Source organism: Pseudophryne corroboree, chromosome 3, assembly GCF_028390025.1.
Source record: "Pseudophryne corroboree isolate aPseCor3 chromosome 3, aPseCor3.hap2, whole genome shotgun sequence".
Classification (NCBI taxonomy): Eukaryota; Metazoa; Chordata; class Amphibia; order Anura; family Myobatrachidae; genus Pseudophryne; species Pseudophryne corroboree.
In genome coordinates, this window is record NC_086446.1 from 427,905,959 (window position 1) to 427,923,332 (window position 17,374).

Sequence of the window (17,374 nt, forward strand, 5' to 3'; positions counted from 1 at the left end):
GATAGGCAGTTTTCACTTATGAATTACAGCCGAAAGGTCTGGTCAACTTCCCAGTCTTTTCATAATTAGTTATTAATAATCAAGCCATATCGTCGTGGGGGGGGATCTGGCACTCCGCACATAAAGGTAGATTGCTAAGGTGCCCTCTAGAAACATATGTTCAGTATTCAGACAGGTCGCAATCGGGACTTACATTTGCTCTCAAAATGCTGACCTCTATGTTAGTACCCATAAATATAGGATAATAATGGTAATACATTGCAGGACAGTGTCTGTTTCAATGGTAGTCACTCTTCGGTTCTGAAAGTGAACCACAACGCTAAGCTTGACCAGTCATAGCTGGAAATCTTTCCTCCATTTCTCTATCGTCCTAGTGGATGCTGGGGTTCCTGAAAGGACCATGGGGAATAGCGGCTCCGCAGGAGACAGGGCACAAAAAGTAAAGCTTTTTCCGATCAGGTGGTGTGCACTGGCTCCTCCCCCTATGACCCTCCTCCAGACTCCAGTTAGATTTTTGTGCCCGGCCGAGAAGGGTGCAATCTAGGTGGCTCTCCTAAAGAGCTGCTTAGAAAAAGTTTAGCTAGGTTTTTTATTTTACAGTGATTCCTGCTGGCAACAGGATCACTGCAGCGAGGGACTGAGGGGAGAAGGAGTCAACTCACCTGCGTGCAGGATGGATTGGCTTCTTGGCTACTGGACATCAAGCTCCAGAGGGACGATCACAGGTACAGCCTGGATGGTCACCGGAGCCACGCCGCCGGCCCCCTTGCAGATGCTGAAGTCAGAAGAGGTCCAGAATCGGCGGCTGAAGACTCCTGCAGTCTTCTAAAGGTAGCGCACAGCACTGCAGCTGTGCGCCATTTTCCTCTCAGCACACTTCACACGGCAGTCACTGAGGGTGCAGGGCGCTGGGAGGGGGGCGCCCTGGGAGGCAAATGATTACCTATAAAGGCTAAAAATACCTCACATATAGCCCTAGAGGCTATATGGAGATATTTAACCCCTGCCTAATTTTTCTAAATAGCGGGAGACGAGCCCGCCAGAAAAGGGGCGGGGCCTATCTCCTCAGCACACGGCGCCATTTCCTCTCACAGCTCCGCTGGTCAGGACGGCTCCCAAGTCTCTCCCCTGCACTGCACTACAGAAACAGGGTAAAACAGAGAGGGGGGGGGCACATTTATGGCGATATTTTGATATAACAAAGCAGCTATAAGGGAGCACTTATTATAAGGCTATCCCTGATATATATATATAGCGCTTTTGGTGTGTGCTGGCAAACTCTCCCTCTGTCTCCCCAAAGGGCTAGTGGGTCCTGTCTTCGTTAGGAGCATTCCCTGTGTGTCTGCTGTGTGTCGGTACGTGTGTGTCGACATGTATGAGGACGATATTGGTGTGGAGGCGGAGCAATTGCCAAATATGAGGATGTCACCCCCTAGGGAGTCGACACCAGAATGGATGCCTTTATTTATGGAACTACGGGATAGTGTCAACACGCTAAAGCAGTCGTTTGACGACATGAGGCGGCCGGACAATCAATTAGTGCCTGTCCAGGCGACTCAAACACCGTCAGGGGCTGTGAAACGCCCTTTGCCTCAGTCGGTCGACACAGACCCAGACACAGGCGATGACTCCAGTGGTGACGGTGACGAATCAACCGTATTTTCCAGTAGGGCCACACGTTATATGATTTTGGCAATGAAGGAGGCGTTACATTTAGCTGATACTACAGGTACCACTAAACAGGGTATTATGTGGGGTATGAAAAAACTACCTATAGTTTTTCCTGAATCAGAAGAATTAAATGACGTGTGTAATGAAGCGTGGGTTGCCCCTGATAAAAAGCTGATAATTTCAAAGAAATTATTGGCATTATACCCTTTCCCGCCAGAGGTTAGGGAGCGCTGGGAAACACCTCCTAGGGTGGACAAGGCGCTAACACGCTTATCTAAACAAGTGGCGTTACCCTCTCCTGAGACGGCCGCACTTAAAGATCCATCAGATAGGAGGATGGAAAATATCCAAAAAAGTATATACACACATGCAGGTGTTATACTACGACCAGCTGTAGCGACTGCCTGGATGGGCAGTGCTGGGGTAGTTTGGTCAGAGTCCCTGATTGAAAATATTGATACCCTGGACAGGGACAATATTTTACTGTCGTTAGAACAAATAAAGGATGCATTTCTTTATATGCGTGATGCACAGAGGGATATCTGCACACTGGCATCACGGGTAAGTGCTATGTCCATTTCGGCCAGGAGAGCTTTATGGACGCGACAGTGGACAGGCGATGCGGATTCAAAACGGCATATGGAAGTTTTGCCGTATAAAGGGGAGGAGTTATTTGGAGTCGGTCTATCAGATTTGGTGGCCACGGCTACAGCCGGGAAATCCACCTTTCTACCTCAAGTCACTCCCCAACAGAAAAAGGCACCGACTTTTCAACCGCAGCCCTTTCGTTCCTTTAAAAATAAGAGAGCAAAGGGCTATTCATATCTGCCACGAGGCAAAGGTCGAGGGAAGAGACAGCAACACGCAGCTCCTTCCCAGGAACAGAAGCCCTCCCCGGCTTCTACAAAAGCCTCAGCATGACGCTGGGGCTTCTCAAGCGGACTCGGGGACGGTGGGCGGTCGTCTCAAAAATTACAGCGCGCAGTGGGCTCACTCGCAGGTAGATCCCTGGATCCTGCAGATAATATCTCAAGGGTACAGGTTGGAATTAGAGACAGATCCACCTCGCCGTTTCCTGAAGTCTGCGTTACCAACGTCCCCCTCCGAAAGGGAGACGGTTTTGGAAGCCATTCACAAGCTGTACTCTCAGCAGGTGATAGTCAAGGTACCTCTTCTACAACAAGGGAAGGGGTATTATTTCACTCTTTTTGTGGTACCGAAGCCGGATGGCTCGGTAAGGCCTATTCTAAATCTGAAGTCCTTGAACCTGTACATAAAGAAGTTCAAGTTCAAAATGGAGTCACTCAGAGCAGTGATAGCGAACCTGGAAGAGGGGGACTTTATGGTATCCTTGGACATCAAGGATGCGTATCTCCACGTTCCAATTTACCCCTCACACCAGGGGTACCTCAGGTTCGTTGTACAAAACTGTCACTATCAGTTTCAGACGCTGCCGTTCGGATTGTCCACGGCACCTCGGATCTTTACAAAGGTAATGGCCGAGATGATGATTCTTCTTCGAAGAAAAGGCGTATTAATTATCCCATACTTGGACGATCTCCTAATAAGGGCGAGGTCCAGAGAACAGCTAGAGATGGGATTAGCACTGTCTCAAGAAGTGCTAAAACAGCACGGGTGGATTCTGAATATTCCAAAATCCCAGTTAATGCCGACAACTCGTCTGCTGTTCCTAGGGATGATTCTGGACACGGTTCAGAAAAAGGTTTTTCTCCCGGAGGAAAAAGCCAAGGAGTTATCCGAGCTTGTCAGGAACCTCCTAAAACCAGGAAAGGTGTCTGTACATCAATGCACAAGAGTCCTGGGAAAAATGGTGGCTTCTTACGAAGCAATTCCATTCGGCAGATTCCATGCAAGAATTTTCCAAAGGGATCTGTTGGACAAATGGTCAGGGTCGCATCTTCAGATGCACCTACGGATAACCCTGTCTCCAAGGACAAGGGTGTCTCTTCTGTGGTGGTTGCAGAGTCCTCATCTATTGGAGGGCCGCAGATTCGGCATACAGGATTGGATCCTGGTGACCACGGACGCCAGCCTGAGAGGCTGGGGAGCCGTCACACAAGGAAGAAACTTCCAGGGAGTGTGGACGAGCCTGGAAACGTCTCTTCACATAAACATTCTGGAACTAAGAGCAATCTACAATGCTCTAAGCCAGGCAGAACCTCTGCTTCAGGGAAAGCCGGTGTTGATCCAGTCGGACACCATCACGGCAGTCGCCCATGTGAACAGACAGGGCGGCACAAGAAGCAGGAGTGCAATGGCAGAAGCTGCAAGGATTCTTCGCTGGGCAGAGAATCATGTGATAGCACTGTCAGCAGTGTTCATCCCGGGAGTGGACAACTGGGAAGCAGATTTCCTCAGCAGACACGATCTTCACCCGGGAGAGTGGGGACTTCATCCAGAAGTCTTCCACATGCTGGTAACCCGTTGGGAAAGACCAATGGTGGACATGATGGCGTCTCGCCTCAACAAAAAACCGGACAGGTATTGCGCCAGGTCAAGAGATCCGCAGGCAATAGCTGTGGACGCGCTGGTAACGCCTTGGGTGTACCAGTCGGTGTATGTGTTTCCTCCTCTGCCTCTCATACCAAAAGTATTGAGAATTATACGGCAAAGAGGCGTAAGAACGATACTAGTGGTTCCGGATTGGCCAAGAAGGACTTGGTACCCGGAACTTCAAGAGATGATCACGGAAGATCCGTGGCCTCTACCTCTAAGGAGGGACTTGCTTCAGCAGGGTCCCTGTCTGTTTCAAGACTTACCGCGGCTGCGTTTGACGGCATGGCGGTTGAACGCCGGATCCTAATGGAAAAAGGCATGCCGGAAGAAGTCATTCCTACTTTGATTAAAGCAAGGAAAGAAGTAACCGTGCAACATTATCACCGAATTTGGCGAAAATATGTTGCGTGGTGCGAAGATCGGAGTGCTCCGACGGAGGAATTTCAACTGGGTCGATTCCTACATTTCCTGCAATCAGGATTGTCTATGGGTCTCAAATTGGGATCTATTAAGGTTCAAATTTCGGCCCTGTCGATTTTCTTTCAAAAAGAATTGGCTTCAGTCCCTGAAGTCCAGACCTTTGTTAAGGGAGTGCTGCATATACAGCCCCCTGTGGTGCCTCCAGTGGCACCGTGGGATCTCAATGTAGTTTTGGATTTTCTAAAATCTCATTGGTTTGAACCACTAAATAAGGTGGATTTGAAATATCTCACTTGGAAAGTGACCATGCTTCTAGCCCTGGCTTCTGCCAGGAGAGTGTCAGAATTGGCAGCTTTATCTTACAAAAGCCCATATCTGATTTTCCATTCGGACAGGGCAGAACTGCGGACTCGTCCGCATTTTCTCCCTAAGGTGGTGTCAGCATTTCATCTGAACCAGCCTATTGTAGTGCCTGCGGCTACAAGTGACTTGGAGGACTCCAAGTTACTGGACGTTGTCAGAGCATTAAAAATATATATTGCAAGAACAGCTGGAGTCAGAAAATCTGACTCGTTGTTTATATTGTATGCACCCAACAAGATGGGTGCTCCTGCGTCTAAGCAGACGATTGCTCGTTGGATCTGTAGCACAATCCAACTTGCACATTCTGTGGCAGGCCTGCCACAGCCTAAATCTGTAAAGGCCCACTCCACAAGGAAGGTGGGCTCATCTTGGGCGGCTGCCCGAGGGGTCTCGGCATTACAACTTTGCCGAGCAGCTACGTGGTCAGGGGAGAACACGTTTGTAAAATTTTACAAATTTGATACTCTGGCTAAGGAGGACCTGGAGTTCTCTCATTCGGTGCTGCAGAGTCATCCGCACTCTCCCGCCCGTTTGGGAGCTTTGGTATAATCCCCATGGTCCTTTCAGGAACCCCAGCATCCACTAGGACGATAGAGAAAATAAGATTTTACTTACCGATAAATCTATTTCTCGGAGTCCGTAGTGGATGCTGGGCGCCCATCCCAAGTGCGGATTATCTGCATAAATTGTACATAGTTATTGTTAACTAATTCGGGTTATTGTTGAAGGAAGCCATCTTTCAGAGGCTCCGCTGTTATCATACTGTTAACTGGGTTTAGATCACAAGTTGTACGGTGTGATTGGTGTGGCTGGTATGAGTCTTACCCGGGATTCAAAATCCTCCCTTATTGTGTACGCTCGTCCGGGCACAGTACCTAACTGGAGTCTGGAGGAGGGTCATAGGGGGAGGAGCCAGTGCACACCACCTGATCGGAAAAAGCTTTACTTTTTGTGCCCTGTCTCCTGCGGAGCCGCTATTCCCCATGGTCCTTTCAGGAACCCCAGCATCCACTACGGACTCCGAGAAATAGATTTATCGGTAAGTAAAATCTTATTTTTGCACTGATAGATGGGAATTTGCAAGTTGCTTACTGCTACACTTGGTAACAGTGCTGCCTATTGTACTGCATTCTTATTTCTCCTTTCTCAACAGAGAAGTTTAAACTTACATAGCGGAGCTAATGAGGTTGTGTTCAGCGTCTGCACTAAATTTCAAGGCACTTGTCGGACTCGAGCAGAGATATACCTATGGGATAGCACAGATCGTGTCATTGTGAGCGACATTGACGGAACAGTGACCAGGTCAGAGACAAGATTTCCATGCCTGTTATTGATGTTAATGTAACTTATACCAAGCAGATATATACTTTCATAAGTCTAATGGTGCCCATACACTTATGAGATAATCGGTGCTAACCTTCGATTTCAACCGCATCTGTGAGAGAAATCGAAGGATTGTATGCACATTTTAGTACCTTTCGACGTGATGCGCGGGCATGCAGGTCGAATCTCACGTCTCAAGATAGTATGTGCTGCACTTAATATTTATCGAATCGCAGTGCGATCGCATGTGGTTTTAAAACCACATGAGATATATTGCACTGCGATGGGCACCCGCTGGGAGCCGCCAGAGGCCGCTCCCACTCTGCAGTGACGTACCCATCACGTGATTACCATGCGATCTATCGCATGATTGCATGGTAATCACTTTGGCAGTTCAGGTGTGATTTCATTGCACCTGAACTGCCAGTGCGATGCCCCGCGATGTCGCGTCGCGGGACATCGCACAAGTGTATGGGCAGCATAACTTGCACTACACTGATCAACGCAACAATTTTACGTAATTATCAATCTTTATTAGTAGCTTTCCTTTTGTCACCTTGAAACCTAGGGCCTGAATCAGAGATGGAGGTAATGTTGATGTTTGCCACTTTGCATGTACGGCGATAGTCCTGCAATAGCGGTTGCAGTGCAGATTTATTTGCAATGTGACTGGGAGCGTTTATGAGCACCAAGTGGCCTCTCAAACGCAGGCATGTTGTGACTATTTTGGGGGGCGAGTCACAGCCTCCGACATCCATGCTGCGCTGCTATATGCTTGCTGAGAAGACCATTATGTGTCTGATGGCTGTGGGCCTAATTCAGACCTGATCGCTAGCAAGCGATATTTGCACTGCTGCGATCAGATAGTCACCGCCTACAGGGGGAGGATATTTGAGCTGTGCAAGTGTGCGAACACGTGTAGCAGAGCTGTACAAACAGATTTTATGCAGTCTCTGCGCAGCCCAGGACTTACTCAGTCGCTGCGATCACATCGGCTTGTCCAGGACCGGAATTGACATCAGGAACCCTCCCTGCAAATGCATGGACATGTCTGTGTTTTTCCAGACACTCCCTGAAAACGGTCAGTTGACACCCACAAACGCACTCTTCCTGTCAATCTCCTTGCGATCGCCTGTGTGAACTGATCCGTCGTATAAACCCATCGCTGAACGGTGATCCGCTTTGTACCCGTGTGATGCGCAGTTTGTGCCTGATCGCCTGATGTGTGAAAACACACACCCAACTGAAGTGGCTGTGTGTTAATAAGCCTCACAGCAGTTGTCAGTCTGTCCTACCATGCTATCTCTAATGAAAGAGATGGGTGGCATGTCACTGCTATAATCTTTCCTTATTGGGATTAGATATCCCTAATTGCACGGTTGACAGAGGTCTTTCGCCCCATGCCGCATCTAACAACCATGTCCCGTCTTTTTGGGACTGTTCCACCCGCGGGCCGCAGTGTCTCGCTGTGGGCGGGGGGGAAGGGCTGTCAGGAGGCTCCTGTCATCGCTGCCCTGCTTTGCAGAGCAGCTGTGAATCTGTGAATAGACGCTGTGCACATGCGCACAGAGTCTATTCACTGGAGACAGGAGGAGAGGGGGCATGCTAGCAGCTCACAGAGCACTGGACATGTCCCCCTCAGTGACGAAAACGAGGGCGTGGCTCGCAAACGCGCCCTCCCGTGAAGCCACACCCCTTTTCATAGGCCATGCCCATTTTCCGCTGCGCGCGTGTCCCTCTTTGTAAAATAAGAAAGTTGGGAGGTATGCCTTATTGTTTATATACCTAAAAGATTAGAATAAAATTTTTTTTCACATCATGATACATCAACTGTGTGCTGCATATTACCACATATCCTCAGGTATCCATCTTGCTGTCCACCTGCTCATAGACCCTTCTATATATGTACAGGTAACATCTATGAGCTCCTGGTGTCTCAGGAAAGACAGGAGCATCTAATCCACCCTCACTATGGGGGTCATTCCCAGTTGATCGTAGCCCTGCAAAATTTTGCAGGGCTACGATCATACAATCATGACAATAGACATGCGGGGGGGGGGGGGGGGGGCGCCTAGCACAGGGCTATCCCACCCCGCATGTCAGGACCGCACCCCCATTTCGGCGGCCAAACGCCGCCGTGCCGCCCCCTCCCGCCCATCGACCGCCTCTGCTTGTCAATCAGGGAAACGACGGCCTTCGGCCGTCCGGCATGCGCCGGTGCACTGCGGCGCCGGTGCATGCGCAATTCCGACCCGAACGCTGCGCTGCGATAAAAGGCAGCGAACGATCGGGTCGGAATGACCCCCTATGTCATTAATGAATTCATCAGCTACTGAGGTCAAAAGTAATTTCTAATCATCTTCAGTGTCAGGTTAGGAAAGACCATGATTAGCTTGCTACTTCACAGCACTGACATTCCTAGTTTCGCTTCCCACCAAAGCCATATCTGTGGGAGGTTTGTATGTTCGTCCCATGTTTGTCTGAGTTTCTTCTGGGTACTCTGGTTTCCTCTTCCAATCCAAAAACATACTGGCTTCTGCCCAAAAAAAAATCAACCTTTGTGTGTATGTGTGGTAGTGGACCAACGGGCAGATTAATCAAAACTTGGAGAGAGAAAAAGTACCAACCAATCAGCTACTGTAATTTTTCAAACACAGCCTGTAACATGGCAGTTAGGATCTGATTGGCTGATACTTAATCTCTCTCAATTTTATATCTCTCCAAACTTTGATATATCTGCCTCTATGATTGTAAGCTCCACTTGGACAGTGACTGATGTGAATGATTAAATATTATCTGTACCATGCTGCAGAATGAGTCTGTGCTCTATAAATAACTGTTAATAAATAAAGAATTGTCACTGTGCGACATTAGTTAAGGAACTTGGAGTGACATGTACCTTCCAGGTTTTGTTCAGGGGACAAGTTGTTGTACCTCTGGTGTGGCATTTATACTCTCAGCCATTATTCATCTCTCCCTTCTCAGGTCTGATGCCCTTGGTCACATTTTGCCACAGCTGGGAAAAGACTGGACTCAGCCAGGGATCGTGCAGCTCTATAACACCATCTACATGTCAGTATCATATCCATGCAGCAGTCTCTACCTCCTGCTCATGCAGCTGGCCTGAACCATTTGCTTTGTCCATATCCTTTATCACAGTGTTTCACAACCTTGGTCTTCAAGGCACACCAACAGTCCAGGTTTTAAGCCTAGTCATACTTGGGCACCCTTACTGAATTAGTACTTTAGTTATTTTGATTTAACCATCTGTGTTCAAGCATGGATCTCCTTATAAAACTTTGACTGTTAGTGTTCCTTGGGGACAGGGGTTGGGACACACTGCTTTGTCAGCTTGTCTTAATCCATGTGAATGTCTTAATTTCTTTTATGTCTATGTCATCTGTTTTCTAGCTGTCTAGTATTATACCGGCACGTAACAAGTAAATTCTAAAAATAACGCTGCTCATGTTCCAGTTATGTCGCCTCTTTCCTAATGATTCTCCACAGGAATGATTACAAGTTCCTGTATTGCTCTGCACGCTCTGTGGGTCTGGCAGAAATTACTAAGACCTACCTGAAAGGGGTGCGTGAAGGTGGCTGCACTCTTCCTCCAGGACCTCTCCTCCTATCTCCAAGCAGTCTCTTTGCAGCCCTTCACAGGTGAGTAACACATGTGTGACTGCAGTGTATCCTGCCTCATTCTTCATCCCATGATGCTTCTGTGCTTCAGCTGAACACTTCCACAAGTTCATTTACTACAGCATATAATAAGATTTTAAACCTACCGGTAAATCTTTTTCTCCTAGTCCGTAGAAGATGCTGGGGACTCCGTAAGGACCATGGGGTGTAGACGGGCTCCGCAGGAGACATGAGCACTATAAAGAACTTTTAGTATGGGTGTGCACTGGCTCCTCCCTCTATGCCCCTCCTCCAGACCTCAGTTAGAGAAACTGTGCCCAGAGGAGACTGACAGTACGAGGAAAGGATTTTTGTTAATCCAAGGGCAAGATTCATACCAGCCCACACCATTCACACCGTATAACTCGGGTAATACGAACCAGTTAACAGCATGAAACAACACAGCCTCAGTCAGAGACTGAACAAAACTGTAACATAACCCTTATGTAAGCAATAACTATATACAAGTCTTGCAGAAGCAGTTCGCACTGGGACGGGCGCCCAGCATCCTCTACGGACTAGGAGAAAAAGATTTACCGGTAGGTTTAAAATCTTATTTTCTCTTACGTCCTAGAGGATGCTGGGGACTCCGTAAGGACCATGGGGTTTATACCAAAGCTCCCAATCGGGCGGGAGAGTGCGGATGACTCTGCAGCACCGACTGAGCAAACGCAAGGTCCTCATCAGCCAGGGTATCAAACTTGTAGAATTTTGCAAAAGTGTTTGAACCCGACCAAGTAGCTGCTCGGGAAAGCTGTAATGCCGAGACGCCTCGGGCAGCCGCCCAAGAAGAGCCCACCTTCTTAGTGGAATGGACCTTTACTGAATTAGGTAACGGCAATCCAGCCGTAGTATGAGCTTGCTGAATCGTGTTACAGATCCAGCGAGCAATAGTATGCTTTGAAGCAGGAGCGCCAACCTTTTTGGCTGCATACAGGACAAACAGAGCCTCTGTTTTCCTAACCCTAGCCGTCCTGGCTACATAAATTTTTAAGGCCCTGACTACATCCAGGGACTTGGAATCCTCCCAGTCCCCCGTAGCCACAGGCACCACAATAGGTTGGTTCATATGAAATGAAGAAACCACCTTAGGTAAAAATTGAATTCAACTCAGCTCTATCCACATGGAAAATCAAATAGGGGCTCTTGTGGGACAAGGCCGCCAATTCGGACACCCGCCTTGCAGATGCCAAGGCCAATAACATGACCACCTTCCACGTGAGAAATTTCAATTCAACCGTTTGAAGAGGCTCAAACCAGTGAGATTTCAGGAAACTTAACACCACGTTAAGGTCCCACGGTGTCACTGGGGGCACAAAGGGGGGCTGGATGTGCAGCACTCCCTTCACAAAAGTCTGAACTTCTGGGAGAGAAGCCAATTCCCTCTGAAAGAATATAGATAGGGCCGAAATCTGTACCTTAATGGAGCCTAACTTCAGGCCCATATCCACTCCTGTCTGTAGAAAGTGGAAAAACCGGCCCAGATGGAAATCTTCCGTAGGAGCATTCTTGGCTTCACACCAAGATACATACTTCCTCCAGATACGGTGATAATGCTTTGCCGTAACCTCCTTCCTAGCCTTTATCAGAGTAGGAATGACGTCCTCCAGAATACCTTTCCCAGCTAGGATTCGGTGTTCAACCGCCATGCCGTCAAACGTAACCACGGTAAGTCTTGGAACACGCAGGGCCCCTGCTACAACAGGTCCTCCCTGAGAAGAAGAGGTCACGGATCTTCTGTGAGCATCTCCTGAAGATCTGAGTACCAGGCCCTTCGAGGCCAATCTGGAACAATGAGAATTGTCTGTACTCTTTTTCGTCTTATGATTCTCAATATTTTTGTGATGAAAGGAAGAGGAGGAAACACATAGACCGACTGAAACACCCATGGTGTCACCAGGGCGTCTACTGCTACTGCCTGAGGGTCCCGGGACCTGGCACAATACCTCCGAAGCTACTTGTTGAGGCGGGACGCCATCATGTCTATTTGACGAATTCCCCAGAGACTTGTTATCTCTGCAAAAACTTCTTGATGAAGTCCCCACTCTCCTGGATGGAGATCGTGTCTGCTGAGGAAGTCTGCTTCCCAGTTGTCCACTCCCGGAATGAAGACAGCTGACAGAGCGCTTACGTGATTTTCCACCCAGCGAAGAATCCTGGTGGCTTCCGCCATCGCGACTCTGCTCCTTGTCCCGCCTTGGCGGTTTACATGAGCCACGGCTGTGACGTTATCTGATTGAATCAGAAACGGTAGGTCGCGAAGAAGATTCTCCGCTTGTCGTGGGCCGTTGTGTATGGCCCTCAATTCCAGTATGTTGATGTGTAGACAAGCCTCCTGGCTTGACCATAGTCCCTGAAAATTTCTTCCTTGTGTGACTTCTCCCCATCCTCGGAGGCTCGCGTCCGAGGTCACCAGGACCCAGTCCTGAATGCCGGACCTGCGACCCTCTAGAAGGGGAGCACTCTGCAGCCACCACAGGAGAGACACACTGGCCCTGGGGGACAGTGTCATTTTCTGATGAATTTGTAGATGGGACCCGGACCACTTGTCCAGAAGGTCCCAATGAAAAGTCCTCGCATGAAACCTGCCGAAGGGGATGGCCTCGTAGGCTGACACCATTTTTCCCAGAACTCGAGTGCATTGATGTACTGACACTCTTTTTGGTTTTAGCAGGTCTCTGACCATTGTGACAAGAACACTGGGATAGTGTTTGAGGGCAGGTATGTTTGTCCCAGGTTCTTGTCTTACATGTTTTAGAAAATGGAAACTTCTAGGAAAAATGCTTTTGTTTTGTCAGAACCTTTTCAGTTTGCTGTAAAAGCTGGGTAAAGGCTCTGAGAGAGAGATAAGGCGAGTTCTAGACATTGGGCCCAGTTCGGGTCTTTGGCCTCACAGAGGGCTAATCAGGGTTTCAGCTGTGTAAGAGTGTTATAGGGCTGCTAGCCTGATTAGTAAGGCAGACTGCCTGGGAAGACTGGAGGGATCTGTGTGAGAGAAACACGCTTCCTGATACAAGTGAGCTATACAGTGTTTACTGGAGAACTCTGGGTTTTGTTTAGTGATAGTTAGGAACATCTTGTGTTTAGTTAGTGCCGGACAGGCAAGGTATTTTCTTTTGGTGTTTGTTTTATTTTCTGTTTCAATAAAACTGGCCGGAGCCAGTTGTACCAGACACTGGACTTGTGGTGTTCCTCAGCTGCTGCGTGCTGCCATATTCCCCAGGAAGAGGCGCCTTGCACCCCTACAGTGTTACAACTTGGTGGAGAATGCGAGCACGCCGTTCTGCGCATAAGTGAAAGCAGCCGCTTTGTGAGGCCTGCAGAAAACGGTGGTTTATGCAGATGCAGCCCAGTGGGAAGTTACTGAGACTCACCCCTGAGGGTTTGATATATGTCCTGGGTGAAAGCAGCTACAAAGCCGCCTGAAAAATCTGTCGACATGGAGGATCTGCTTAAAGCCTTGCTGCAAGCTACAGCGGCTCAGCAGGAGGCCAACCGACAGCAGCAGGTGGCAATGGAGGAAAATAGGAGACAGCAGCAGGTGGCAATGGAGGAAAATAGGAGACAGCAGCAGGTGGCAATGGAGGAAAATTGGAGACTACAGCAGGAGGCCAACAGACAGCAGCAGGTGGCAATGGAGGAAAATAGGAGACAACAGCAGACAGCTGTTGACGAACTTTACAGGCAACAGCGTCAGGATAGAGAGGCCTTAGCAGAAGTGGTGCAGAGCCTTGCAGCCCGGATTGGAGATGTGGCCGTCAGTGCTCCGACCAGCTCTAGTTCTATACGGGCCAGTCACTTCCTGCAGAAAATGACAGAGGCTGATGATGTGGAGGCCTACCTGACCACGTTTGAAAGGACTGCCGAGCGTGAGAACTGGCCGAAAGCGCAGTGGGCCAGTCTGCTGGCACCTTTTTTGTCAGGCGAGCCCCAAAAAGCGTACTTTGATTTAAGCCCTGCTGAGGCTCGGGACTATGATAAACTAAAGACTGAGATCCTGACCCGCCTGGGAGTCACGCTGTCAGTACGAGCACAACGGGTGCACCGTTGGGTGTACGCCATGGAGAAGCCTCCGCGCTCCCAGATGCACGACCTTATTCAGCTAACAAAAAAATGGCTACAGCCAGAGACATTATCTGGTCCTCAGATGGTTGAAAGAGTCGTCATGGACCGCTACTTGAGATCTTTGCCCATGGTCCTGCGCAAGTGGGTGAGCCATGGAAACCCGGGTACTGCTGACCAATTAGTGGACATGGTAGAGCGGTATTTGGCAGCAGAGGAACTACTGATGACCACCCAGCAACCCATAGATCCTCAACAGCGCCCTTCAGTAAAGACTGGTAAGACTGTTCCGTGGGAAAACGTTGCTGGGCGGTTAAGAGAACGCAAGGCTGGAGAGACTGTAAACACTGGCCCTGGAGACAGGCCAATGGGGCTAGAACGGTCTATGTTGCCCAAACGGGTTGATAATCGTGTGGTTAAATGTTTTAGATGTGGTATGCCAGGTCATGTTATTGCCAATTGCCCAGTCATGCAAGAACCCATGCAATGTGATGCTGCCTTTGAATGTCGCAGAATGTCTTTCTTTGCTAGGTTAGCCTGTACTGTGGTACCTTCACCTGAGCTGGAAAAACAAATGTGTGATGTGTTCTTAGAGGGTAAGCGGGTAGAGGCCTTGCTGGATTCAGGAAGTTAAAACCATGTTAGAACTTGGAGTCATAGAGGAGTCTAACAGTGAGTGGTCCAGTCCCATAGTGCTCATCCCGAAGCCCGACGGTAGCATACACTTTTGTAATGACTTTCGTAAGTTAAATGAGGTGTCCAAGTTTGACGCATACCCCATGCCCCGTGTGGATGAGCTTGTAGAAAGGCTGGGAACAGCCAGGTTTCTCACCACGTTGGACCTGACCAAAGGTTACTGGCAAATACCTTTATCTGATAGCGCCAAAGAAAAAACAGCCTTTTCGGTTCCGGAGGGGCTGTACCAGTATAAGATGTTACCCTTTGGGTTGCATGGGGCTCCAGCAACCTTTCAACGGGCGATGGATAAAATTTTGAGGCCCCATAGAAAATATGCAGCTGCCTATTTGGATGATGTGGTAATTCACAGTACAGACTGGGGGTCCCATTTGGTTAAAGTACAAGCAGTACTGGACTCAATCAGAGAGGCAGGGTTAACTGCCAACCCAAAGAAGTGCTGCCTCGCAATGGAGGAGGTCAAATACTTGGGCTTCACCATAGGCAGAGGTCTGATTAGGCCCCAATTGAATAAAATTGATGCTATTCAAAACTGGCCTCGTCCAATGAATAAAAAACAGGTAAGGGCTTTTTTGGGAATTACTGGGTACTATAGACGGTTTATTCCCAGTTTTGCGACCACAGCGGTGCCATTGTCAGAGCTTACCAAAGGGAAGCAGTCAAATATGGTGAAATGGAACCCTGATGCAGAAAAAGCATTCCAAGCGTTAAAAGTGGCTTTGTGTTCACAACCGGTGTTGATAACACCAGATTTTTCAAAAGAATTTGTGGTACAGACAGATGCCTCAGAGGTAGGGATAGGTGCTGTGCTGTCCCAAACCAGAGATGGGGACGAACACCCTATCATTTATTTGAGTAGGAAACTCAATGAGCATGAAAAAAGGTATGCCATTGTGGAAAAGGAGGCTTTGGCCATTAAGTGGGCACTAGATACCTTGAGATATTACCTCTTGGGTAGACAATTCAGACTAGTGACGGATCATGCCCCCTTTAAAATGGATGTATGTAAATAGAGGCAAGAATGCTCGGGTAACTAGATGGTTTCTAGCGTTGCAGGATTTTAAGTTTACTGTCGAACATAGACCGGGAACACAATTGGCCAACGCAGATGCATTGTCTCGCATCTTCTGTTTGGGGGCTACAAGTGTTCCGGCCCCTAGGTCGAAACAGGGGAGGGGGATATGTGACAAGAACACTGGGATAGTGTTTGAGGGCAGGTATGTTTGTCCCAGGTTCTTGTCTTACATGTTTTAGAAAATGGAAACTTCTAGGAAAAATGCTTTTGTTTTGTCAGAACCTTTTCAGTTTGCTGTAAAAGCTGGGTAAAGGCTCTGAGAGAGAGATAAGGCGAGTTCTAGACATTGGGCCCAGTTCGGGTCTTTGGCCTCACAGAGGGCTAATCAGGGTTTCAGCTGTGTAAGAGTGTTATAGGGCTGCTAGCCTGATTAGTAAGGCAGACTGCCTGGGAAGACTGGAGGGATCTGTGTGAGAGAAACACGCTTCCTGATACAAGTGAGCTATACAGTGTTTACTGGAGAACTCTGGGTTTTGTTTAGTGATAGTTAGGAACATCTTGTGTTTAGTTAGTGCCGGACAGGCAAGGTATTTTCTTTTGGTGTTTGTTTTATTTTCTGTTTCAATAAAACTGGCCGGGGCCAGTTGTACCAGACACTGGACTTGTGTTGTTCCTCAGCTGCTGCGTGCTGCCATATTCCCCAGGAAGAGGCGCCTTGCACCCCTACAGTGTTACACCATGTTCTGGAGGTCCTGGGCTTTTTCCAATGGGAGAAAAACCTGCTTTTGTTCCGTGTCCAGAATCATGCCTAGGAATGATAGTCGAGTCGTTGGAACCAATTGTGACTTTGGCAGATTGAGAATCCAACCGTGCTGTTGCAGCACTCTCAGGGAGAGCGACACGCTCTTCAGCAATTGATCTCTCGATCTCGCCTTTATCAGGAGATCGTCCAAGTATGGGATAATTGTGACTCCTTGCTTGCGCAGGATCACCATCATTTCCGCCATCACCTTGGTGAAAATCCTCGGGGCCGTGGAAATCCCAAACGGCAACGTCTGAAACTGGTAATGACAGTCCTGTACAGCGAATCTCAGGTACTCCTGATGAGGGGGATATACGGGGACATGAAGGTAAGCATCCTTTATGTCTAGTGACACCATAAAATCCCCCCCTTCCAGGCTGGATATTACAGCTCGGAGCGATTCCATCTTGAATTTGAACTTTTTCAAGTACAGGTTTAGGGATTTTAGATTTAAAATGGGTCTGACCGAACCATCCGGCTTCGGGACCACAAACAGGGTTGAATAATACCCTTTTCCCTGTTGGACCAGGGGAACCTTGACAACCACTTGCTGTTGACACAGCTTTTGAATTGCAGCTAACACTACTTCCCTCTCTGGGGATGAAGCTGGCAAGGCCGACTTGAAAAATCGGCGAGGGGGCACCTCTTCGAATTTCAGCTTGTAGCCTTGGGAAACAATTTCCATCGCCCAAGGATCCACGTCTGAAAGAACCCAGATCTGGCTGAAAAGTCGAAGGCGTGCCCTCACTGGTGTGGACTCCCTTAGTGGAGCCCCAGCGTCATGCGGTGGATTTTGTAGAAGCCGGGGAGGACTTCTGCTCCTGGGA

At 48.6% G+C, this 17,374-nt stretch overlaps 1 protein-coding gene across 3 annotated transcripts in view; it reads left to right on the forward strand.

Moving 5' to 3' along the window:
- LOC135055829 (phosphatidate phosphatase LPIN3-like) overlaps positions 1-17,374 on the forward strand; it is a 178,418-nt gene that overhangs the window by 149,421 nt on the left and 11,623 nt on the right. For all 3 annotated transcript variants that reach the window (XM_063960331.1, XM_063960332.1, XM_063960330.1), the window contains 3 exons: positions 6,125-6,273; positions 9,280-9,366; positions 9,802-9,954. In XM_063960331.1, the coding sequence (XP_063816401.1) occupies positions 6,125-6,273; positions 9,280-9,366; positions 9,802-9,954 (389 nt within the window). The remainder of the gene's footprint in view (positions 1-6,124; positions 6,274-9,279; positions 9,367-9,801; positions 9,955-17,374) is intronic.